Source organism: Schistocerca nitens, chromosome 5, assembly GCF_023898315.1.
Source record: "Schistocerca nitens isolate TAMUIC-IGC-003100 chromosome 5, iqSchNite1.1, whole genome shotgun sequence".
In the NCBI taxonomy this organism is placed as follows: Eukaryota; Metazoa; Arthropoda; class Insecta; order Orthoptera; family Acrididae; genus Schistocerca; species Schistocerca nitens.
Window position 1 is genome coordinate 354469996 of NC_064618.1, and position 27255 is coordinate 354497250.

General features: G+C 40.3%; 1 protein-coding gene across 1 annotated transcript in view; it reads right to left on the reverse strand.

The window, feature by feature from the left end:
* LOC126259629 (inactive tyrosine-protein kinase 7-like) overlaps window positions 1–27255 on the reverse strand; it is a 523717-nt gene that overhangs the window by 72863 nt on the left and 423599 nt on the right. The window contains exons 4-6 of the mRNA XM_049956550.1: window positions 8828–8988; window positions 7705–7852; window positions 1276–1415 (exon numbers count right to left, since the gene is read on the reverse strand). Coding sequence (XP_049812507.1) covers window positions 1276–1415; window positions 7705–7852; window positions 8828–8988 — 449 coding nt within the window. The remainder of the gene's footprint in view (window positions 1–1275; window positions 1416–7704; window positions 7853–8827; window positions 8989–27255) is intronic.

The following is a 27255-nucleotide window of genomic DNA, read 5'->3' on the forward strand; positions in this document are numbered from 1 at the left end:
GTAAGGAAATGTTCTTGAAAAGAATTACAGTCTTTTTTCTGTTATTTCCTTTACTGATTCACATACTATTAATAGTTTAATAGCAGCAAATAAAATCTTTTCTTCACTATAAACCAAGATAAATCAACGTACAATAGCTACCACAAATGATAAAACAGATTCTGTTTTACTTTCAATTATTTTAGAAAGTTTGTACAATTTAAAATTTATTTACTACATGGTAAATTAAATTTTTTGTCTGCAATATTTTCCATCTATATAGCACATTGAAGTAATATTTTCAGTAACACTTCAGTTTTATTAATCTTACCTTACAAATTATGAAATTCCTCTATCTGTGAAGAGAAAAGAGCAGGAAGGCAGATTTTCTGGGATGCTGTTTTGGCAGTTCTGCCAGGATTGCAGAATCACCTAGGCATGGTTCAGCTATGGGCCTGAGCTGACTGGCCCTAGAGATTGTGTAGACATGCAGCCAGGCAGGCAAAGAGGGGAGAGGGAAAGCAGACTTCACTGTGGCACAGCATGTGAGCTGGTCCATCCAGCAGGACTCCGCAAGGTGGCCGTAAGCTGATCTATGGTAAGAAGCAAGGTGTAGAAAGGGAAAAAGTTCAGTCACACCTCTGTGACTGCAGTTTATAGATCCAAGGGTGAAGAGGGAGTAAAGACCACCCTACCCCGGCTCTCACATCGGATGTACGGGATGGGGAAAGGAAAACAGGTTTGTCACTGTGGGAGGAAACGTTAAGGAGTGGGATTAGAGAGGGATAGCAGCAAGGTGTGGTCTGTCTGCTGAGATATTAAGAGTAACAGCATGTCTCTGTGATGGAAAAGTGGAAACTGAGCCTGATTACCACTGGTCTCTTGTCATTACTAGACAAAAATTGTGTCATACTCAAACTGATGTAATATTGAAAAAATACACAGAACAAAATCATATCACAAAATTTGTGGTGGGGCAGGGCCGCTCTGGTCCTTAAGAAAGAGCCACCTCCAACACAGAGTGAACAAAAAATTATTACTAAGGCCAAGGAGCATGCAAAGATTACCATAATCCAGTAGCCCAAGATCAAAAGTTAAGCTGCAATATTACTGGATGGCTGGAAAGGTTTCAGCTGAATCATTAATTAAGTGGCAGTCTCTTTCAGAAACCATAGTCTCACAGAGACATGCAATATCCTAATAGTGTATAGCTTGATTGCTAATCTATTCTAGGTAATATACATATTCACAGACAGAAAGGAATTTTTCTAAAATTAGACATTCTGTATAACTTACAAGCAACTTTCAGCTCAGCAGAATATGTCTGCTTCTCTTTTCCTCTTATTCCTACACAAGAGTAAGTGCCCCTGTCATCTGTTGGTTGCTCATCATTAACATTGTATATAACAAGTGATCCATTAGAAAAAACTGAGTACCTGAAAATGAAAAAAATAATAACATTAATATTATATTACATCCTTTGAAATTTATCATGACACAACATGATTTTCAACAAATGAGATACGATGTGTATAAATATGAATATATCTATAGTCATTTAAATGACCGAACCAGGAAATTTTATATTTTACGGTAAATCATTATCAGAAATAGATTCCCCATTAAACAGTTTTATTTATGTTAATATTATTTAACACAAGCACTAAATAACTGTTGTGCTACCATAACATCAACTGGTTCTTGAAGGGACAATGCATAAAACTCAAATGACATTGTGTAATTCAATGGTTTTATTACAAAGTTACCCCACACTACAAAGTCTTCTCACACTCCATACTTGAATGAAATGGGATAAACCCTAATAACTGGTGCAATGGGACGTATCCTCTGCCTTGCACTTCACAGTGGTCTGGAGAGTACAGAAGTAGATGTTAGTGAGGAAGTAGCCCATAAAACAGCTCAATACATCACTGCTAAGAAAGCAACTTCAGCCACAGGAATTACTAAAATAAAGTATACTTTATCAGTTATCATTATAAATGAAATCATCAGCCAAAAATTTCCACAATGTTCATCTTCATCACTTTGTTATATGAACTTTGTTATTTCACCATAACAGAAAAGTGTCTTTCAGAATTAAACAAAATATCTGTTTTGACAATATGGATATTACTTCAAGTGACATTACATACATTGTCACCCACTGTTTTATTTGATGTACAAACTTAGATTTCTCATCATGTAATCAATACCAGAGTGGATGCTAGCTTCAAAGACAGAAACAATAAACAGACATTTGTAATATTAAATCTGAGCAACAAAACAGCATTTTTTAATAATGTAACTCTGTGTAACTAAAAGTAATGGTCCATTTTTATATTTTCAATATTTTGAATTGTTTCAAGATGTACTACGCCACTGAGACGACAAAAGTTTTGCTCTGATGACAAACTTTAACAAGCTGAATTCTGGTTACCACATATACACGCTGGACCTTAAATACACTCAAAATAGAGATGCAAAGAGGTTTTACTTCATTAAGGAAAGATGGCTAAAATGTATTTAAAGTAAACTGATTCTATCAAAAAAAAATTAAGAGAATGGCAGCACAGTACACAACATAGTTCTGCTTTCATTGAGTGACTACAGATCTTTTCTTACAACTTGAGAGGGTTCCATCATTGCAGAGATGAGTGTTATAGAAACCAGTGAAATGCTCTTGAGAAAAAGCTGAGCCAAAATTACTAAGACTGAATATGATTCCAGTGCCCAACTGAGTCCCTATCAGATTATATACAGATTATGTGACTGTGCCAACCACACTTTTAACCATAATATACAGTATATTTCTGATAAAAAAAAATTGGGTCCAGTAGTTGGAAGAAATTTCAGGTCACCCATTTTATAAGAGAGGTAGCAGAAGTGATCCACAGCCACAAACCTACCATCCAATACCTCTGACATCCATGTGTTCCAGAATCTAGATCATATTGTGATGTCATACAGAAGGAGTTATCTCAAACAGAATGCCCCCCTCCATGCCAATTAGCATGGATATTAAAAGCATAGGACATGCGAAGCTCAAATTCCACTTTTCTCACATAACATCCTGAAAGCCATAGATCAAGGTAGTCAACAGATACAGTATTTCTTGACTTCCAAAAAGCGTTTGACCAGTACCAACCCAATGCTTCTTAATCAAAGCATGACCATACGAGTTATCAAACGAAATTTGTCAGTGGATAGAGGATTTCTTAATAGGGAATACACATTACATTATCTTAGATGGTGAGTCATAGACAAATGGAGTAATAACTTCAGACATGATACAGAGTAGCATATTGGGCCCTGCTGCCTATATTGAACATGAATGACCTGTCAGACAACATTAACAGTAACCTCATAGCCTGCCCGGCTAGCCGCACCGTCTAACATGCTGCTTCCCAAGCGAGAAGGCATGCCGGTCCCGGCACAAGTCCACCCAGCGAATTAGTGTCGAGGTCTGGTGAGCCAGCCAGCCTGCTATGGTAGTCACTGAAGACATCACGTATTCCTCTCTTGGTAGCCAAATTCATTCCAATCAGCATCTCTCTATTTACAGCCATACACTTTGTTTTACACCTATTATACAATAATCTCTTCTTCTTTAGAAGATTCTTTACAGTGACTGGATACCACGGAGGTTCCCTCCCATTATGAGCTGTTCTAATGGGTACATAGCTATCCAGTGCATAGTCAACTGTTCTTTTAAACTTGAGCTAGAGTTTCTCTGCATGCTGCTTCCTTGCACTGAAAGTTTCAAGTTCCTCAGTGAGGGATGACACTACTGATTTTTTTATCTAGTTTACTGAACATATATATCTTTATGCTTGTTTTAGTTGTCCTTTATACTTTGGTCATCACAGTTGCCACAACCGTGTTATGATCACTGATATCAGTTCCAATGTGGATATCCTGATAGTTGTCAGGTCTCTTTGTTACCATTAAATCCAATATACAGTATTTCTGTAATGAATGGGGTTCTGAACTATCTGTTCTAGGTAGTTCTCAGAGAAGGCATTTAGTAAAGTTTCACAGGGTGTCTTAACACACCCACCACTAACAAACTGTAATTTTCCCGATTAATTGTTGGATGATTAAAATCTCCATCAATGATTGCAGTATGATTTGGGAACTTACATACAAATGAACTGAGGTTTATTCTTAAGTTTTCAGTTACATCAGCAGATGAGTCTGATGGGCAATAGAAAGATCCAATAACCATTTTGTCCCCAGCCCTGATACTGAGTCTTACCCAAATAGTCTCACAGGCAGCATCAGTTTCTACCTCAGTGGATTTGAGTTTCTTGTCTACTGCAACAAATACACCACTTTCATTTCCCATTTGCCTATCCTTTTCATATAAACTTCAGTTTACCCTAAAAATCTCACAGCTGAAATAATGCTCTTATCTATAATGAAGTACTATTCAAAAAAAGCCAGACAAATATTTAAGCAGATTCTGATAAGGTTTCAAAGTGATGGAAAGATTAGCAACTTGTTTTTAAATTTTCAGAAATGTAACATTGTGTGCATCAAAAGACAGAAATGTAGTACCCAATAACTACAACATCAGTGACTCACAACTGGAATCAACGGACTCAAACAAATATCTAGGTGCAACAATTTGTGGGACTAGGAAGTGAAACAATCAGACATGCTCAGTTGTAGGTTACGCAGGTGGCAAACTTCAATTCACTGGTAGAATATCGGGAAAATGCAAGAAGTCTAATAAGAAGATTGCTTTCAAATCACTTGGGTTACCCATTCTATAAAACTGCTCTCAAGTGTGTGGCACCATACCACACAGGACTGGGAGGGTACATTAAATGTATAGGAAGATGGGGAGCACTTGTGGTCCGAGATCCACTGGAGAGCATCAGAGATATGCTGAAAGATCTGAACTGTCAGACATTTGAAGATAAGACAACAATCATTCTGCAAAAACATTTCAAGAACCTGTATTAAGTGAGGCATCTGGGACTGTACTACAGCCCACTAAGTATTGATCTCAAAGGTGCAATGGATAAAAAGGAGTATATTAATTAGTAATATGGTTGAAGATATTTTGATAGGGAGTTACTAAAGAACAGTACTAGTCATATACAAAGTTTCAACTAAATTTTCATAGTTCTCATGGGGAAAGTCCAGAACGACATTAACCACAGTGAAAAATGGTATTGTTACAACAGTGTCAAGAGTGAATGTAAACTGGAACTGTTGGCAATGAAATGCTAGTTGAATAAACTATGAGTATATTTATGTATGTTGCACATTCTGAATCACTGACTACTGACCACACTTACACTATTGGCTATTTTAATTGAAATGAATAATAAAAAAATTATATTTATTCTGAAATAAGGACATATGACGGGAACTAATGAGATAGTCACACTTCTTTACCTTCCAGCGTTTACCTGCATTTGATCTCTACCTTCCAACTAAATTGAACTTGCAACTGGTAATGTGTATGAAATATAGGGCAGAGAGGAAGTGAAATCTGACATAATATTCTACTTTCTAGTCAACCTAGATAAAATACTTGTCCATTCTCATAAAACATGCAGGCCCTGTCCCATGCACCACCCATAACCTCCAATTGCACCCTTGTCATTGGCATTTCCTATCCTGTCAGAGGCAAGATCATTTATGACCATAAGTACGTCATACATCAACTTTGTTGCAACCATTATGCAACACTGTATACAGGTGTGACCACAAATTAATGATCCATGCCCATGAATGGTCATTGCTAAATAGTGGACAGTTCTTGGTAGGATCATTAAGTGCTGGAACATGCTATTCCACATATAGTGACTGGCTTCAACAGCTCCTTTAGATCCTATGCTATCTGCATTTCCCCCCTCCACATAATGTACTCTACATCATGTGTGTGTGTGTGTGTGTGTGTGTGCGTGTGTGTGTGTGTGTGTGTGTGTGTGTGTGTGTGTGTGTACTCTCCATCAATACATCCTGCATTCATGAAAATACAGATAATTAGTCTCAGTACCCATTGTTCCCTGTCTTAATCTTCCTCCACTCCCAGGCCCACTTATGTTCCCATGTCGCTTCTGCCTCCACACAAGCTTCACAATCTTTCTAACACTTTCCTATTCTACTTGAGCTCACCTGTAGCTTTCTAGTCTTGCCTGTGTGTGTGTGTGTGTGTGTGTGTGTGTGTGTGTGTGAGGAGCGGGGGGAGGGGGGGAAGGACATGTGCTCTAATTACCAGAAGACTAAACTAGTGCATGTTCCCTGGATACCTGCCTAAACCTCTAAACCTCTTTTATTTGAAGAACAGTGAGCTATCCTGATATAGACATTGTCTGACTTTCATTGGTGTGCTTTCATGTCTAATTTCCCCTGAAGCTAAATGATTTTCCTCTCTGGATGCCTGTGCAGCATATTTAGGATGGACAAGTAAATTGCAGCTAAATATAGAATTTGAAGAATGTGATTGTCAAATCTCTCAACATGAAAATATCCCATTTTCACTTAGAGGGATTTAAAAATAGTACATATAGACAAAAAATAAGACAAAGAGACAGGCCAGCTATCTCCATTCTGTATTCAGTGAGTTACCACTGCCCCTCATCACTAACTGAGGTATATACCATTAAAGTAAGGAGAAAAGAAGTTATTCACATAGAAATGTCTTCAAACAGAGCAAGTGTGTAAAAAGAAAGTGACTTCGAACAGGTGTGCCAATGGGCAACAGCAAATGGGGCCTGCAATCTCTTAGTAATATGAGACAATGAATGATGGCTATGTCAACATACCAGGGTCAGAAGGAAGGTAACATCTGCAGGTTCAGACCTAGTCAGTAGGAATATAATGGACACACAAGTAACTCTGAATAAGGTAGCTGGTGATATCATGCAAGATTTACCATGAACTTTCAGAGTCCTCTTCAAATTCTATAATTTACAAGAAATCTTAAGCAATAAAAGGTACAATATTAGTCCTGTTGCACTGTATTAACTTTTTGATAATGTTTGTAATTTGTAAGTAACTACTAAATATAAAAGGAAGAATGGGTGGGTGTCATAATGGAAGAGGGAATTTGGACATGGGTAGAAATAAAGCTAACAAAACATAACTGCTCAGTAAAATCAAATGTGCAAAAAAGTCAAGTGTGGGAAATCATCTAGAAACCACATCCAGGCTGGCTGGCACACTGACCCTCACCGTTGAACACACACAGCTATCCAGGCAGGTACAAATTAAGAAGCACTAGATACAATATATTTAAAATGCAAAATCAACTATCACTATGACAACAGTCTTTAATGTCATGGACACCTGCAAAGATGCCAGATAAGTAACTGATTCCGCAGTTGATATTGATGGAGCAAATCTGAATACTTTCATTAAATTATTTACTGTTGTCTTGTGATGTTACCTTAGTAAGACTGCCATCTATTGTAACTAATCCTCGTTCAGCTACATGGGTATGGGAAGGCATGGGGAGTGATGGAGAGTGGGGGTAGGGAGAGAGAGGGGGGGGGGGGGGGGAAGAGAGAGAGAGAGAGAGAGAGAGAGAGAGAGAGAGAGAGAGAGAAGAGTGGGGGGAGGGAGAGAGAGGGGGGGGAAGAGAGAGAGAGAGAGAGAGAGAGAGAGAGAGAGAGAGAGAGAGAGAGAGAGAGAGAGAGAGAGAGAAGGGGAAGACAGCAAGTCAATATGAGACTAAAACCAACTTTGGCGTACACTGAACAACAGTACCTAGTTGAATTCTTGATTGCTTCAGAATGTGGCCAAAGGTACCATTCTGTTTCATCAGCATTCTCAAAAACACAGTCAAATACTGCTGTGTCCCCTCTTTTTACTAGCAGGTTTGATGGTGGTTGCAAAATTGATGCAATATTCTGACCTGAAAAAATAAAAGTGAAAGGGCTTAAGCAACTTTAATCTTATTGTAATTAACTAAATAGGCTCTATCCTGCACTCCTTCGAGCAAAATTCAAATACACTCATTGTTAGACTTCCATTTATATCTGTAAGTACATTATTTTCTAGCAAATAAAACCTTCTGAGATCCTTGTACAGAGAAAAGTGTGGGTAATGCATAACAGACAATGTTTTATCTTTATCGCAAAGGAATGTGAGGCAATAATAGAAAAAAGAAGGAATGAGAGTGATGTTAGGGGAAAATAAAAAAATAAACATAATTTTAAAACATGAACCAAATTAGCAAAAATGAAATCAAACTAAGATAAACTACGATAAACTTATAGATACACTCATTTAATAAAATGAAGGACATGGAGAACAGAGTTTATTTGGGGCTCTTTCCCATAGATAACGTGTGTGTGTGTGTGCATATGAAAATGAAAATATTAACTAAAAAGAAAGCTACTGTAGAGGCACTTCATAATAGTGTAGTCACCTGTTTTAATAAATATCTTTGCTAATTTGTAAAGAAGTGCTCTGACTGTTTTCTGCATTATGTTTCATTTATGAAAAAACTAGTTGTACACATGTGTGAAATAAAAAAGTATTGCAAGGAAACTATGCCTTTCTAATTAAATTTCATACTAGAAGATTTAATGATATGGATTAATCCTATCAACATATAAGGCAATCTCTTATGACATGAAATCCGTCAACATATTCTGTCACATATAGCTGTACACTATTTCTGTGAATAAATGCTATCTGCTGTTACTATTTATTCTTAAACCAGCTTATCCCGTGACTGTGATAAATATGTGCACTTAACAACTACCAGTATAGATTCAAGTTGTCAAAAACCTGAAATGACTTGTAACTGCAGCTTGGATTAACAAATATTAGGATAGAAAATAGTAGCTGTTATAAAAGATGTAACTATGTGCTTCTCACTTACCTGGAACAGTTAGTACCAAGTTAACAGTGCTGTTTCTTGAACCAGCTTTATTGTGCACAGTGCATCGGTACACACCATTGTCAGCAACACTCACATTTCTGATGTGCAGTCGATGTCCATGAATTCCAAGATGCTCAGACTTACTTAGTCTCTCACCATTCCTGTACAAATTTCATTATTGCAGCAAAACACATTACCTCATACTTCTGTTGTTACATTCTGTCATATTTCTAGTAAGTTTTGGAATAAGTTTAACACGTATGGAAAAAATCTCAATATGAACTTGAAATGTTGATATATTTCAAGCGCATTTTAAGCATTCTGTGTTTTGGTTTGAAATTACCTGTAAAATGTATATGTTAATGCTAGTCAAGCACTCAAAAGATAAAAAGGATTACTTAACTGTTATAATATCATCATTCTTCTACTAAGTATTCATTGCTTTAAAGTCATATAAATATTGTATCACGTTTTCAAAAATAATTACATGCTACTTCACAATAATGCTTCTTCACATTACAAGAAGCCAATCAGGAAATTGTATGCTCGAACAGGGAAACATTCAACGCGGGAAAAATATATCTAAAAACAAAAATGATGTGACTTACCAAATGAAAGTGCTGGCAGGTGGACAGACACACAAACAAGCACAAACATACACACAAAATTCAAGCTTTCGCAACAAACTGTTGCCTCATCAGGAAAGAGGGAAAGACGAAAGGATGTGGGTTGTAAGGGAGAGGGTAAGGAGTCATTCCAATCTGCTTGTGTCTGTATATGTGTGGATGGATATGTGTGTGTGTGTGTGCGAGTGTATACCTGTCCTTTTTTCCCCCTAAGGTAAGTCTTTCCGCTCCCGGGATTGGAATGACTCCCTACCCTCTCCCTTAAAACCCACATCCTTTCGTCTTTCCCTTTCCTTCCCTCTTTCCTGATGAGGCAACAGTTTGTTGCGAAAGCTTGAATTTTGTGTGTATGTCTGCTTGTGTCTGTATATGTGTGGATGGATATGTGTGTGTGTGCGAGTGTGTACCCGTCCTTTTTTCCCCCTAAGGTAAGTCTTTCCGCTCCCGGGATTAGAATGACTCCTTACCCTCTCCCTTAAAACCCACATCCTTTCGTCTTTCCCTCTCCTTCCCTCTTTCCTGATGAGGCAACAGTTTGTTGCGAAAGCTTGAATTTTGTGTGTATGTTTGTGTGTCTATCGACCTGCCAGCGCTTTCGTTTGGTAAGTCACATCATCTTTGTTTTTGGATATATTTTTCCCACGTGGAATGTTTCCCTCTATTGTAACCATATATATACTCCTGGAAATTGAAATAAGAACACCGTGAATTCATTGTCCCAGGAAGGGGAAACTTTATTGACACATTCCTGGGGTCAGATACATCACATGATCACACTGACAGAACCACAGGCACATAGACACGGGCAACAGAGCATGCACAATGTCGGCACTAGTACAGTGTATATCCACCTTTCGCAGCAATGCAGGCTGCTATTCTCCCATGGAGACGATCGTAGAGATGCTGGATGTAGTCCTGTGGAACGGCTTGCCATGCCATTTCCACCTGGCGCCTCAGTTGGACCAGCGTTCGTGCTGGACATGCGGACCGCGTGAGACGACGCTTCATCCAGTCCCAAACATGCTCAATGGGGGACAGACCCGGAGATCTTGCTGGCCAGGGTAGTTGACTTACACCTTCTAGAGCACGTTGGGTGGCACGGGATACATGTGGACATGCATTGTCCTGTTGGAACAGCAAGTTCCCTTGCCGGTCTAGGAATGGTAGAACGATGGGTTCGATGACGGTTTGGATGTACCGTGCACTATTCAGTGTCCCCTCGACGATCACCAGTGGTGTACGGCCAGTGTAGGAGATCGCTCCCCACACCATGATGCCGGGTGTTGGCCCTGTGTGCCTCGGTCGTATGCAGTCCTGATTGTGGCGCTCACCTGCACGGCGCCAAACACGCATACGACCATCATTGGCACCAAGGCAGAAGCGACTCTCATCACTGAAGACGACATGTCTCCATTCGTCCCTCCATTCACGCCTGTCGCGACACCACTGGAGGCGGGCTGCACGATGTTGGGGCGTGAGCGGAAGATGGCCTAACGGTGTGCGGGACCGTAGCCCAGCTTCATGGAGACGGTTGTGAATGGTCCTCGCCGATACCCCAGGAGCAACAGTGTCCCTAATTTGCTGGGAAGTGGCGGTGCAGTCCCCTACGGCACTGCGTAGGATCCTACGGTCTTGGCATGCATCCGTGCGTTGCTGCGGTCCGGTCCCAGGTTGACGGGCACGTGCACCTTCCGCCGACCACTGGCGACAACATCGATGTACTGTGGAGACCTCACGCCCCACGTGTTGAGCAATTCGGCGGTACCTCCACCCGGCCTCCCGCATGCCCACTATACGCCCTCGTTCAAAGTCTGTCAACTGCACATACGGTTCACGTCCACGCTGTCGCGGCATGCTACCAGTGTTAAAGACTGCGATGGAGCTCCGTATGCCACGGCAAACTGGCTGACACTGACGGCGGCGGTGCACAAATGCTGCACAGCTAGCGCCATTCGACGGCCAACACCGCGGTTCCTGGTGTGTCCGCTGTGCCGTGCGTGTGATCATTGCTTGTACAGCCCTCTCGCAGTGTCCGGAGCAAGTATGGTGGGTCTGACACACCGGTGTCAATGTGTTCTTATATATATATATATATATATATATATATATGTGTGTGTATATATATATATATATATATATATATATATATATATATATATATATATATATATATATATATGCTGAAGATGTAAAGTCTTGTCATTTTGTTATTAGAACTGGAAAAAATATTATGAATTTTAAAAGAAATTACATATTGTCAACTGGAAGTATGCAACCTTCACAAATATTTGTGCAGTGACTTATTGCATCAACAGTCAATTAAATATATGAAAATATTCACATTATCAATTTTAGCAAAGAGGTACAATCTTCAGATGTGACACCATGCACTACAAAGCTTTGTGTGGGTAGATAACAAGAACGGTTAAACACTTCGAACATCATGAAGTCAGAATGAGATTTTCACTATGCAGCGGAGTGTGCGTTGATATGAAACTTCCTGGCAATTTAAAACTGTGTGCTGGACCGAGACTCGAATTCAGGACCTTTGTCTTTCTCGGGAAAGTGCTAAGGCAAAGGTCCCGAGTTCAAGTCTCGGTCTAGCTCACAGTTTTAATCTGCCAGGAAGTTTCATCATGAAGTCATTTTAAAATATTTCATGAATGTACATCATATCAACGGATAGTGAAAAGACTCTGTACATCGTATCATCAAATGTTAAAAAGACTCCATGTGATGATTTGTGTACATTCACTGGAATATTTTCATCCTATTTTCATAGGGTATAAAGTCTGCACCTGATAACATGTATTCCAATATTTTAATTGACTTCATTATGTCTGAGGTGTGTAGCTGAGTACTGTTTTTGTTATATAGCTGTACAAAGCCTTTGTAGTTTAACATCTAAAGACAGCAGTTGCGTACTGAAACCAATAACATGAATATTTCATGTATTTATTTAAGCAGTAGTTGTTGTAATAAGTTATTATACAATTTATTACAAATTTATGTAAATTCATGACATAACCTGACAAACAAAAAAGAAAAGAAAATCTTTTCATAATGACAGTGTGTTTATTTCAGAAATCATTCTTAACAGATTATATGTCTTTTCAATTCATTATTATTCAAGTATAATTTGTGCTACCTTCCAAGAAACTCATTTTTCCCTTCTTCATCTATGACATTACTGACACCACTGATAGTTTCACCTAATATACTACATTCATTCTTAAGTTAATAATGATGTCAATGTGCTTGGATAAAGAATGGTTTGACAGTTGTTTAGGGTTGTTCAGTCAACAATGTGATAAAATTTAGCCTTTTGTTTCTTTTTCAAGGTGCAGAAGTATAGTTTTCAGACAGACAGACAGACAGACTTAAAGGCACATATATATCTATTGGATGCTAAATAAATAAATAAACATGTACACTTGTTAAACTAATATGAATATTATGATACTACCTATCAATGACATGTTTATCTCCATACCATTGCAACATTATATGATGAGTTGTTATTAGATACATGTAAGTATTATTCATAACGATGAATAACCATCTAAAGAAATTGAGACACTGTATGCGTGTTCTTCTTCCTCTATACTACAATATGAATAGTAAACATAAAGGCCAACAAATGCAGGTAACATAAGTCTTGTTTGTTAGTTCCTAATGAAAGAAACTTCACACTAATCATCTGAAAAAAAAAGTCAAATGAAATGTTTCTTTTCTTACGAACAGATAATGAACCACCTCTGAAGATGAGATATCATGATTAATGACTGCCTAATGGAGACATGGGCTTGATTCCTACAACTTTCATGGAATCTCCCATGGTGCACTGTAGACAGCTTCACAAGGCAGTTGACCTCCTTGAAGGAGAAGTAGTGGCTCTTATCTGGATAGAGAGTAGAGTGTAAAACACATGCACCTGCATATTGTTGACCTAGTACATAATACACAAACATAGCGTGGTAAGGACTGTGTGGTCCTGGATGCATTATCATTCAGCTTAGTCTTACAGTGACTACTATGTAAGGCTAGACAGGATTATTTTGGAGAGACATGTGGGACTCTGTCAGAAGGAGAAAATAGCGGTTTCTTCAAGGAATCAGAAAAGCAAACTGACGGCTGGTAATCAAATGCTAAATGTGTCTAGGGCATTATACCATATTTTATGAGGGCAACTTTCTAAAGGGATTGGTGGGAAGATAGTTTCAGCTGATTTAGATTTCAGAAGTGTAAACTATTTTTGATAGTTTTGCTCTATTTTTGTTTATATATCCAAATCAATTTCTGAAGTAATTATTTGTTGAGGCATTCATCAACCTCCTTCATTTCATCAAGCACTTTGGAAACACTGGTAGTCAAACTGGTCATTTATTTACCAGACTTCATTACACTAGAGAAGTGCCAATCATTTTACAAAACACCATTCATGTCACTTGTAAATAATACAAGTGCAGAATTTGAATGACAGAAAGCTAATGTTTGTGCATCTTGTCTATGTCAATATCATAAGAGGCAGTACTATATGTAATTCAAGTGGGCAACAACATAGAGAAGGAAGTCATCCATGGCCTTTCAAAGAGACTAGTTATATCAAATAGCTTAGTGAAATGACAGAACTAAATGTGGGTGACTGGATAACAATTTAAACCCATCCTAGGTAGGACCTGAATATTAGCTTTCCGCTTCTTTGCTTAAAAAAACATACATTTTCATAAAATAACCTAAGATAATAAACCCATTAGGCAAATACATTTTGAGAAAAGTTAGGGAAGTTACTTACATTTGTATGGTATTTATAACAAGATCCTCACCAAAAATCTTATCAATAACATATTTATATTATGATTTTTCTGAAGGAAAGTCAATGAGATGCTGCGAGATCTTATATCTATTTTTATGAACTAAAACTGCCTTGAAAGTAGCTTTTGTAGGTATCCTAGGGAGACACTTCAGAAATTACAAACAGAAGTTTCCACCTCCCTGGTTCACCATCATCATCACATTCATCATCAATAAACAGTGACCTGCTAACAGATGCATACTAATTGCACACTTTAACTTTGCCCATAGGTGGAAGATGCTGGGAGCAAAAGCTTGCAATGGGCTCATAGTGCATTACCCACTGGGAGAAGCGAAGCCTTCTTTTTCTGGGGCAACCGGTTCACAGCTTATAAAAGAAATGAACATGTACCAGTAATTAGTTAGTACATCAAAGAAAGGACTTGAAAGTAAACATCACTTTAACGATTGAGTACTCGAAACGGAAATCTTTTTGTTATGAAGTAACTATTACTTATGAAAAATATAGTGAGTTAACAGGCAGAAGTAAAAACATATTAAACTATGAGTCACTTCCACTGTTATTGCCCATAGCTGTGTTTGTGTGTAATTTAGTTTCAGTAGATGGGCAGAAGCTTATTCTTCCTCAATTTCTGATTATGGTTTTTATCTTCCAATTGTCACAATCTGTGCTTGTTCTTTCAACTGCTAATATTTGATGTTGATCTTTAACTCATAAATCAATTGTGTGCTTCCCATTACACAATTTCCTTCTGCTGGTCATTCTATCACACTGTGTAGAAGACAGTTATGTCTCAAAATATGGCTTGTCCAACCATATCTTCAGTGGATGATAATTTTCAAGTCAGATTTTCTCTCACCATGATGTTCCAGCACCTCTTGGGTTTTCATATTGTTTTTTCCACTCATGGAAAATGGCAGACTGCATTGTGGTTTCAGTTGTAGCCCCACCTATACCTGATTAAGTAGGCTAAGTCAGTTAAGAAGTTGGAGAAATACAGATAGATACAACGTCCAATAGGACCACACCAAGTAAAACACTGCCATGTTCAAAACAACCTTTAGATTGTAGGCTTCCCAGATCTGTTTAGTATGGTACATTACAACTCTGTCCACATTTATAATGGCACAATTATGTGTGTGTGAGTATGTGTTTGTTGGATAAGTTTATTACTCACCACGAAACACACAGTGCCACTGAAAATTAAGTTGTATCATGGACACAAAATAATTATTTCATGATATTTGAAGCAGCACATTCTTAACACCAAACTAAATAAATCTCATACTGTAATCAGGTGCAAGACTTTTTGCTACTTACACTTTGGAACCTAGTGTGTAAAAGTCTCTGATAATTTATTTAAGGAGTTTCTCATTTTGCTCCACTACACTGAGTGTGTCCCCACTGCAGATCCTCCCAACCTTATCAATAATAAAACTTTTCCACTCACAGTACACAGTAAGGGCCCTTTCACACAGGAGGCCATGCATCCAAATTGAGACGCCACACACAATGCAATGGAGCCTCCCCCAGCTTCCATCTAAAAGAGTGTGCAGCCCTGCCAGCACAGCTGCCGCTGTGAGGTTCTGCTGGCAGCACTGCCAGTTGATCGCAGAGTGGCTTCCGGTCACCCCCACACCACGGCACCAGCAGACTCAAAACATGCTGCTTGCCAGTCACCCGTTTGGGATGCCTCAAAGAAATGTATACACTCTTTTACAGCTCTTAATTGCAATACTTTTTTTTTCCTTTTTCAGTTGTGACGAATTGAAAAATGGCTGTAGGCAGGGCCTGGGCCAAAGAAAGCTCATTCTGAAGTGCTACTGGAAGACAGAGAAATGAAGTTTCAACAAGACGCACAACTGTTACTCAAAATTACTCATCTGGGAGACAATTATGAGGAAGAAGGAGCTGTCCATAATGCCCACAAGAACCATTATGGAATACCACAATCATCCACTGGCTTCACAAGAGGAAGAGAAGACATAAAAATGTTTCAGCAATCTCCTAGAAAGTCTGTGCAGCCACTGGCTCGTGAGACAGGAATTTCAAAAATTAGCATCCATCACAGTTTGAAGTGTGTCCAATGGAAAAGTTTCGTTCCTGGATTACTCCACACACTGTATGATGATGATCCTGACAGGAGAATTGAATTTTGTGAGTTGTATCAAGCAAGATGTGCACAGGACAAATAATTCCCATACAAGACTGTTTGCAGCAATGAGGTCACTTTTAAGTTAAATTGTTCAATTAATCATCACAGATGCTCATAATGGGCAGCAGAGAATCTTCATATGACAGTGGAATACCATGTGAACCTACCAGGAGTTACAGTGTGATGTGGTTTATGGGCATTTGTTTTGAAGGGATCTTAATTTTTTGAGCATACAGTGCCTGGTGAAAAAACTTGAACTTACTCCAGGAATAAGTGATGCCATGCATCATATAGATGTTGTGGGATGGAGAATGATACTTCCAGCAGGATGGAGCACCTTGTCACTACCATCATGATGTAAGTGCCTACCTTGACAAACGCCTCCATGGCAGATGGATGGTACAAAGAGGCAGTACCCAGTACCCTCCATATTCGCCAGACTTGATCCCTATGGGGATGAAGCACAACGTTTATAGTTCAAGGTCAGCTACAATCAACGAGTTGAAAGCAGCCAATGATAATGAATGTGCTAAAATACCAACTGCAATGATTAGGAACGTATTGGATTCCATCAATCAGTGTTATCAGCTGTGCCTGGACCACGATGGCCAACGATTTGAACACTTTCGATAAATGGCTGGTTTCCACATTTTTTTCGCGTTATTTCGAATTTTGAAATTTTTCTGTATCCTAATAAATAAATATTAGGCTTATAGTCAAAAAAAAGAGTGCATACATTTTCTGGGATACACTGTATGTAGTTTTCTTCGTCCCGTGTGCACTGAGGATAATTTTGAAACCGAAACTTATCTTCAAGATTAAGATGAGACGAGCAATTCGAGACACTTCATCGCAGTATTGTTCAAACCGCAAACAGAAAGAAACATTTTGGGAATAAGTTCTGGAAAATTTCTAAAGAGAATAATCGACTTTAGAAGACAAGAAAAAGCTAGGTGTTTCAAAAACATTTTATTTTATTTTACTTAATTTTAGTGAACGTAAGTATTTTTCAACTTCAGGGGATCTTGTTTAACGAAACACTTTGCACAGATCTCTGCCTTAATACCTAACGCTCTTCGTTACAGAAGACGAGGAAGCATCTCAGGGATTCTTTTGGTCGTGAACTGCACTGCAGGAAATCCGCAAAGTGAGGATCAGGTGCAGAAGTAAGTAGGAGTAAGTATACATAAATTTCAATCAGGAGTCATTTCTCAAGACCGTTTCCAGCAACAAATCGGAGATGCACATTAAGAGGAAAAAACAGCCGTACCTGGCGCGGCTACTTCACGAAAGAAGGCAGAAGGGAGATTGATGATCTGTAAATTAAGGTGCTTAATGCTAGGACAAAGCAAAGGGAAAGCGGCAGAAGATGAAGACAAAATGTTTTTACTGTCTCTACTGAACCTGCTTCAAAGTATTCCTAAAGAAACGAAAATGACCGCTAAAATTAGACTCATGAGCGTCATAAACGAAGTCAACTTCGAAGGACTCAAACAACTTATAACAACGCTCTTTCAGACAATGGCCAGTTGGAGAACATGGACATCATCGTCCCTCAATTTCATCGCAACCTGTTCCTGGTGTTCCACTCAATCACAAGAACTTCACACCACAGACAAAGCACATTATCATCCGCGACGTGGAAATTTTCCCCAAAACTTGATTCCAGACCGAAATTCTTGCAGCGAAGTGTCGCTTAATGAGTCCGATACGTTAGATGTGGGAGAATTATTTTCAGTAATACGATGTGTAAACAAATGAGGCAAGTCACATATTTTTTGTCTCAAATATTTAAGAGTTTATTATAAAGCGCTTTTGAAGTAACACCTGAAAATCACTGCTACGTATTCGTTACAGTTATAACTAAAACTGTAAATACCACTGCTAACAACAAACGATTAGCTACTGATTAGACTTCAATGTCACGAAAATCTCTTGCTGTTACAAGGCTTTACTGACATGTTGTTATCAATGGAGAGACGTCTACAGACGTTAAGGTAACCTCTGGCGTGCCACAGGGAAGTGTTATGGGACCATTGCTTTTCACAATATATATAAATGACCTAGTAGATAGTGTCGGAAGTTCCATGCGGCTTTTCGCGGATGATGCTGTAGTATACAGAGAAGTTGCAGCATTAGAAAATTGTAGCGAAATGCAGGAAGATCTGCAGCGGATAGGCACTTGGTGCAGGGAGTGGCAACTGTCCCTTAACATAGACAAATGTAATGTATTGCGAATACATAGAAAGAAGGATCCTTTATTGTATGATTATATGATAGCGGGACAAACACTGGTAGCAGTTACTTCTGTAAATTATCTGGGAGTATGCGTGCGGAACGATTTGAAGTGGAATGATCATATAAAATTAATTGTTGGTAAGGCGGGTACCAGGTTGAGATTCATTGGGAGAGTGCTTAGAAAATGTAGTCCAGCAACAAAGGAGGTGGCTTACAAAACACTCGTTCGACCTATGCTTGAGTATTGCTCATCAGTGTGGGATCCGTACCAGATCGGGTTGACGGAGGAGATAGAGAAGATCCAAAGAAGAGCGGCGCGTTTCGTCACAGGGTTATTTGGTAACCGTGATAGCGTTACGGAGATGTTTAATAAACTCAAGTGGCAGACTCTGCAAGAGAGGCGCTCTGCATCGCGGTGTAGCTTGCTCGCCAGGTTTCGAGAGGGTGCGTTTCTGGATGAGGTATCGAGTATATTGCTTCCCCCTACTTATACCTCCCGAGGAGATCACGAATGTAAAATTAGAGAGATTAGAGCGCGCACGGAGGCTTTCAGACAGTCGTTCTTCCCGCGAACCATACGCGACTGGAACAGGAAAGGGAGCTAATGACAGTGGCACGTAAAGTGCCCTCCGCCACACACCGTTGGGTGGCTTGCGGAGTATGAATGTAGATGTAGATGTAGATGTACTCACGTAACTGAAAATTTTATCACAGTAACTTCTTCAATCATTGTTCAATGCGTGAAATAACCCTTTTATGTCACAATCAGCAATAAAAGTGTACACCCAAACTACTATTTTTTCTGGATTCTCTTTTTATTGTTGTCGCACACAAAGCACAGCTGCTAGCTCTTTTACGGCCATTTCGATACTGAGCGCATACAGAAGAAACTTCTCTGACCCCACTGCTGGCGTGTCGTTGGCCTACTGGATAGCTGGCGACAGAGTTGCAGTGGCTCCTGGCACACGAGAGGCGCAGAGCTTCGTCCTCTCTGTAGCCGTCATGTAGCTCTTCAAGTGAATCGCTGCTACTCGTTTTACACAGATTCGTTGCTGTGTCGTGTCTGGGCGTAGTCCATGTACGCTGGCGAACAAAATGTAAGGACTGAAGTAACTTTTCTCATGATGTCTCATTGCCAAGAAGCATAGCTCGATGAAACTTGGACCGTCCATTGAAAGGACTGATGTAGTATAGTGTAGTACAGAGCAGAACAGATGATAACTGAAAGAAATACGCAGTGAGACAAACAGAAATGACACTTTTATTCAAAGACTATAATTCCACTGAAGTCACTGTAATGGTTTCCTGGACACTATAAAAGAAGGAATGTGGTTCTTAATTGGCTGTGTGATCACCACGAACAGCAAAGCATGCTCTGCAAAGTGTTCCCATGCTGACCACAAGGTTACTACGAAGTTCTTGTGGCACGGTGTTCCACTTTTCCACGACCGCGGTTGACAGCTACCTGGATGGTCTTTGGTGCATGTCGACAAGCTGCATTGTCTCTCCACCGGATCCCACACGTGTTCGACGGGAATTAAGTCGGGGGAACGGTCAGGCCAGTCGATTCGCCGAATATCCTCTCGTTCCAAGATCCCCTCCAGCTGCGCTATGCGATGAGGTCGCGCACTGTCATCCATAAAAGTGATGTCAGAGCCGAATGCACCCCTGAAAAGATGCACTCGGGAAGGAGGGTATTGTCACAATAACGTTGAGCGGTGAGTGTGCTGTGTTCAAAGATGTAGTGGTCAGTATGCTAATGTAACATTATGCCACCCCACACTGTAATACGAGGACCACAAAAACAACCATGTTGGACAATATTCCTGAGTGGATTCAGTATTCCCACCACTCGCCATAGGAGGTTCAGAATCACTTCTCAGATCGAATTTGCGCTTCTCTGAGAAGAGCACATGACCCACCCCTCGATGGTCCAGTCAATATGCACTCGGTATCATCGCAAATGGTGCCCCGATGTGCGGATGTCAGCACAATACAATGTCGTCGCGCAAAGAGACCATCCCCATGCAGTTGTCGTGCCACTCTGAGAATGTCGTCGCGCAAAGAGACCATCCCCATGCAGTTGTCGTGCCACTCTGAGAGTGAGATTGCGTGCCTTGCATGTTGCACACTGTAGTAGTCATCTGCTATTGTAGTTTATTGTGGTCGACCATCTCTCCTTTGGGTAGCAGTGCCTGTTGTTCGGAACGCTGGCCACGCAAGTGGAACAATGCTGTGAGCAATACCAAATCTGGCTAAACTCCTCATACTTCGTACTTCTTCCAGTCTCCTGACGATACTTCCCTGTGCGAAGTCATCCACACGTTGTCTACGGGTCATGCTGTAATGAAGAACACCTGCTCACTGATTGTGACACACCATCTTTTCTCGTTCCTTCAACTGCCTCGTGTTGCCCGGCCAGCCATTTGGCGCTAGTCATGCTAGTCTCAGGTCATGTGATGTCCAACTCCGTGTGAGCTACAGGGAGATGTCTGGCAACATGCTCCCACACTTTCACTCATTTCCGCCTAATAGTTAATATGATATGTTACTTTGTATATCTCATCCTTACGTTTTGGGAAGCAGTGTAGCTGGAGCACCGGTGGACTTTGCTAGATCACCTTCTGTTTAAGTTGTTAATCTATGGGTTAGAAATGTTCGGTTGTCGACAAATATGTTTTTGTTTTTATTTTGAGTGCGTTTAAATATACTCTAATTAGACGTGTGGTGGTGGTGTTTGTACGAGGGGCGCTCAATAAGAAGTGCAACACATTTTTTTCCCCAAAAACAGGTTGGGTTTATACAGAATTCCAATACAGCATATTATGTATTACCCACTCTTTTGGTTACAAAACGCTATTTTTCAACATAATCACCGTCGATGCGACGCCTTACGCCACCTTACTGGGATGGCCTGTATGCCCACATGGTACCACTCTACTGGTCGACGTCTGAGCCAACGTCTTGCTGCATCAACAACCTCCCCATCAACCACGTACTGCTTCCCACGGAGTGCATCATTCATTGCGCCAAAGATATGCTTTTTACGAACTTCTGTTAGGTGGCGAGGAACCGAGCGGGCACACACTTTTGAGTACCCAAGCTGGTGGATGAGTGTGTCAGCACTACCAACAGACGTCCAGCTGAGCAGCGAGGTGTGTGATTGTGATTCGTCGACCACATCGAATGAGGGTGTTCGCACGTTCCAACACTGCAGGAGTTAACAGCTGTGTGCGGCCGGCTGACACGCGGGAGTTCGGGCAGTTTAGCTCGACCATATTGCGATGATGACACACGCCTCCTTCATCGACTCACCATGCTTTTGTTCAGCTCTCTGCCTGTATCGAACCTCCGTTACAGGCTCTATTTTGAAGGCTACTTTTAGCGCCATCACCTATTGGGACTTCGAGAAACTACAGGGGCTGAAGCGGGAATATTCCATGATGTCCTACAGCAAATCCCGCATTTCTTTTTTTACCGAAACTGGCCTAAAAAATTTGTTGCAGTACTTATAGAACACCCTTTCCCCCAATAATTTACGTAAAACGGATCGGAAAATAACGACGCTACGAGATGATAAGACGAATATTCTAACTGTTATAGAATATCTGCGTTCGTTCCTGAATAACAGTAGTAACTGTTGCTATATTTGTGTCCTGCTATATGAGTGCATTCGGAACGAACCAGAGCGCTTTCATTATGATAGCACCTGAATATTTTTGTAAAAGGCTTCTGCAGTCATGCCCCAGATCATGCAGTCATACTCGTGTAATACAGAAGAAAGGACCACTATCTTCCATTTCTGTTATTTCGCACTGGTGTCCCTTATACTGGTGGGAGGCAGTGAGTTAATTGGCACCTTTCGCAATCAGTTTCCGAACACATTGTCAAGTCAATAGCTCTATTGTTTTTCCCCACTGTCTAATGTTCATCATCACTGTACAGTAAAGGACAGTCCAATATGACTAGAGCGATAATAAACGGCTATACTGAGATTCATAACAACTATGAACCAAACTACTAGAACGGTCAAGATCAAAAATTAGATGAAAAGGAATGCACAAGGCAGCGAAGCCCCTACTACTACTGTAATAACGAAACTCAGACTGCAGTGGTATGGATGCGTTATGAGAATGGAGGAGCTAATACCAGATAGAAAACATTTTGAAATATACGTCCAAGGCAAGAAATCACGTGGAAGGTCCAAAAACCGCTGGACAGGTCCAGTGAATCACACGTGGAGGAGAGAGGATTCCAGAGGGAAGACTTCCAGGAGCAGAATATATATGATGGTAGGAGGAGATGCCGAGCGCTTGTACACCATACCAGGCAAATTGGAGCTGGGAAATAATGACGACAATGATAAGTACGAAATGGCTGTAACTAGATAATGTGAAGCGATACATGACAAAAATTACCAGATAATGTAAATGATGTTGAAAATAACGATTGTTGCGCCAGTGCAGTGAATCGGAAGCCACAACGTCTTCGAAACCAGTGGATTGGCTTTTGCCCTTGGGCACCTGCGAGGTCTGTGAGAAAAGTAATAAGACTAATTTTTTCATCTACGAAAGTTTTTATTTTTCTCAAACAACAATATTGTTGTATCCTTCGGCAGCTATACACGGCGGTGTCGTTGTTCCCAATCTTGGTAGCAGTGCTGGAAGACTTCAACTGGTAAGGCCTTTAAAATGCTGGTCACAATCTTTTGAATGTTCTCCAGAGCCCCAAGGGCATTTTTCAATTTCGGGAAGACAAAAAACACAAGGACTCACATTAGGCGAGTAGGGGGGCTATGGAACAACAGTAATACGTTTTGTTTTAAGGTCAAAACTTTCGTGATGGAAGTTGCTATATGACATGCGACGTTGTCATGATGCAGCATCCACTTGTCTGCAATCTCCGGTCTCACTCAATTCACCCTTTTCCTGAGCCTTCCAAGTACATCTTCGTAACACGTGATTGACAGTTTTTCTGGAGGAATAAGTTCTTAATGCACGACAACTCTACTATCAAAAAGGCATATTGTCATTGTTTGATCTTTGATTTGCTCACACGAGCTCTTTTCTGTCGAGCAGATGTCTCAGTGTGCCACTCGTCACTTTGCTACTTTGTCTCAGGATCGTATTCAGGAATCAAAATTCATCATCTGTGACCATACGACTGAACCATTCGGTCACTGGCAATCCTAAGAAGATTGTCCTTCTGCTCAGTTGTGAGGTTTTTCGACATCATTTGACCAAACCTTTCGCATGTGCAAATCCTCAGTCAAAATTTGATAGAAGTGTATAAGACGTCACCCATCACCTCTGGAATCCTCACACAAGAGAATGCACACGTTCGACGTTTTCGTCGGCTTTCCTGCGCGTCTCGCAGCAGTAAGCGCAGCGAAGGTAGTTGTTCGGCTTTTTGTCAGGGGGTCACATTAAAGTGACTGGACCGTGTCATACATTAAAGCTATTTGGAGGATAGAATTGGAAGGAAAATATTTGGAGGATATTGTCAATTCTTGAGCTAGAGAGTTTTATGGTGGGTGATGACGATGAGGTCCCATACTCCTTGACAGAGCGTAGGAGACGATGCGCGAGACCCGCACCGCCTGCTAGACCATGCCCTAGCGGAGGTGGTTTGCCATTGCCTTCCTCTGACCGTAATGGGGATGAATGATGATGATAACGACGACACAACAACACCCAGTCATCTCGAGGCAGGTGAAAATCCCTGACCCCGCCGGGAATCGAACCCAGGACCCAGTGCTCAGGAAGCGAGAATGCTACCGCGAGATCACGAGCTGCGAGCTTACGGTGGGTGAAATTCAGTATTATGTATTTTTCAAACTAGTTAAAGTACGCGTGGACAATTATGCCATATTTCGTCAGTCATGGACCGTCTTAAGCCGTGAAACGGAAGGTCTTCTACTATGGAAAATGTGATATTTGCAAATGAACTGGTTTTTGATAACATTTCTGTTTAATTTGATCTCACAAACGTATGTGATAAAGTAGTAATGTAACAGATAGACCATTAAATACAGTACTGACAAGATTTACTCAACTGCTACTCTCTTAAATACGAACTGAATATTTGTTCCTAGGATCATGACCTGTGGTATGAGACTTGGAACATTTTTTTCACATTCGGGAAAAAACCTTACTTTCTCACAGTAATTTTTGTTATTTCAGAAAAAGACTGCAGCACAAATAAAGTGAATGCTATAATTTCAAAATGAAATAAGAAAATATATTAAACTTCTATTATAGGGCTGGAAGGAAAAGTCTAAAAAGTGTTGCAAAATTTGGGTAGTATTGGGACAATACGAGTCAGAGCCTCCACGTAAATGTAATAGTTACATATGTAATCAATGTAGTCAAAGATATATTTTAAGTTGAATGGTGTAGTGAATGCACCCTCTACATGTGTGATCTGAGGTTTTCCCGGCGTGCAGAAATCTTGAAAATTTCTCTGGTATTCAGCCAGGTAGCGACGTCCAAAAGGCACCAAGAACGCATGAAGATGGCAAGTCGGCTTGCCGAAATATCGCGCCTTTTGGACGACGCTACCTGGCTGAAGACCCGAGAAATTTTCAAGGCACTCTCTATAACTGGCGGATGTGACGTCAGCCAAAGGGTACAGGAGAGCATGGAGCAAGCAGCCACTTTGTGGTTGGTAGCCACGAGGGCAAGTATATGATCGTAAACGAGGAGTTCAGTAAAAGTATTGAATGCAACTTTTTATTTAACAGTTGTAAGGTTTAAGTCTATACGAGAAGTTCACAGTCCGTTTCATAGCGGCTTGTGCATCCACAACATTCTGCTACCAGTACCAGAGATCTAACAGTACATAGACCGATAGACGTTACACGAAGTGACTGCAGTGCCGTGTTGTGCCGAACCATTAAACACATGTGTAATGCCAGCAAGGCGTGATAAAAATGGTTCAAATGGCTCTGAGCACTATGGGACTTAACTTCTGAGGTCATCAGTCCCCTAGAACTTAGAACTACTTAAACCTAACTAACCTAAGGACACCACACACATCCATGCCCGAGGCAGGATTCGAACCTGCGACCGCAGCGGTCTCGCGGTTCCAGACTGTAGCGCCTAGAGCCGCACGGCCACTCCGGCCGGCAAGGCGTGATAAAACTGCGGCTTGTTCCCCTGCAATGCCACCCTCCCCCCCCCCCCACCACCCCATCCACGGTAGCCAGTGTACTGCGAGTCGATGGGTGAAGCTTTCTTCCTCGTCTTCCTCTGCTCATGGCAGCCCCCTGAGAATTAATTCAGGAAGTTTTATGCAAATTAGAATTCGAACTTGGGCTCTGTCTGTAATAATCACGCCATCAACGGAAAACTGAACAAAAATTTTCTTTATTCTTACAATATTTTCCTTCCTCTTGTCCCTGTATGTTACAATTTTCTTATTCAGATTAAATATTTTTAATTCCTGACTGATATATTTACTCATCCATCCATCCAATAATGTGAGTCCCACAACTCATCGTTGGAAGCTTATCTTTGCATCCTACTTCTTCTGACCTACTGTTTTTGTTTATTTTAAAATGGGGCTACCATCACATGCCTATCTGAAATTTCTTCCTCATGTCAACATTCTCTGAAGAGGTCAGTTTAGCTAGAATTTTTAACTTCCTGGACTTCATTCTGTTATGTCTATACCCAGTTACAATAGTTAACTGCCTTTTAAAAAATTAGTACAAATAAGTTCATTACCTCGGAACCTCGGATTAAATTTCACATTAATATGTTACCCATTTTACATTAGCAACTAAGGGGAGTAAGCGGTTTCTTAATAACCCAACTTTGAAATTTCGTGATATGAACTGTGCAGCCATACTGCGCCAATATTCTTTGAAAATTTCCTTCTACCCTATTTCTAAAAAGCGACGATGTTTATTCATTATTGTTATTTAAAATGATAGCTCTACTCAACAGCTATCGAAAAAAGCCTTAACAATATTTTATTCAAAATGATTTTCATAATTAACTAAAATTTAATTTAAATTGTTGTTCTGTAAAACTCATTGAAATTGTGCATGAAATTAAGCAAACTCTTCCAAATTGCATATCAGAACATGTAGGGCAAAACGTGGCCCATTTTTTGGTGTAAGAACGAAAAGTATCTAATAATTATTGTTACTTTGTAAATCTTACATTTAACGATGTATTCAATTGTTTAGTTTTATATAAAAGGAAGTGGGGCAAGAGCCACGAGAGGCATTCCGAGCTGGGATGCCGCGGGAGACAGACGTGCGTTCTGATCAAAGACCTTGTAAAAAATAACTAGACTCACTGATGGCGCTGCAGTCGCGGGATAATTTGAACCTTCGGCTGAACGCCATTATAGTGGTTGCAGTCTGATGTGTTGTGTAGTATTGTTGTTTATGAAGACCCTGATTCAACGTTGTATATTTGTTGGGGCGTACATACAGTATTTGTTACTCGTAATTCTACTGTCTGTACGTTCCAATCAAAAGAAGTACAATGGTGAAGAGTTGTGCAGCGATTTTAATTGTACAAATAAATTCGAGAAAGGAACGAATGTTACATTTCACAAGTATGTGGATATTTTAAGTTGT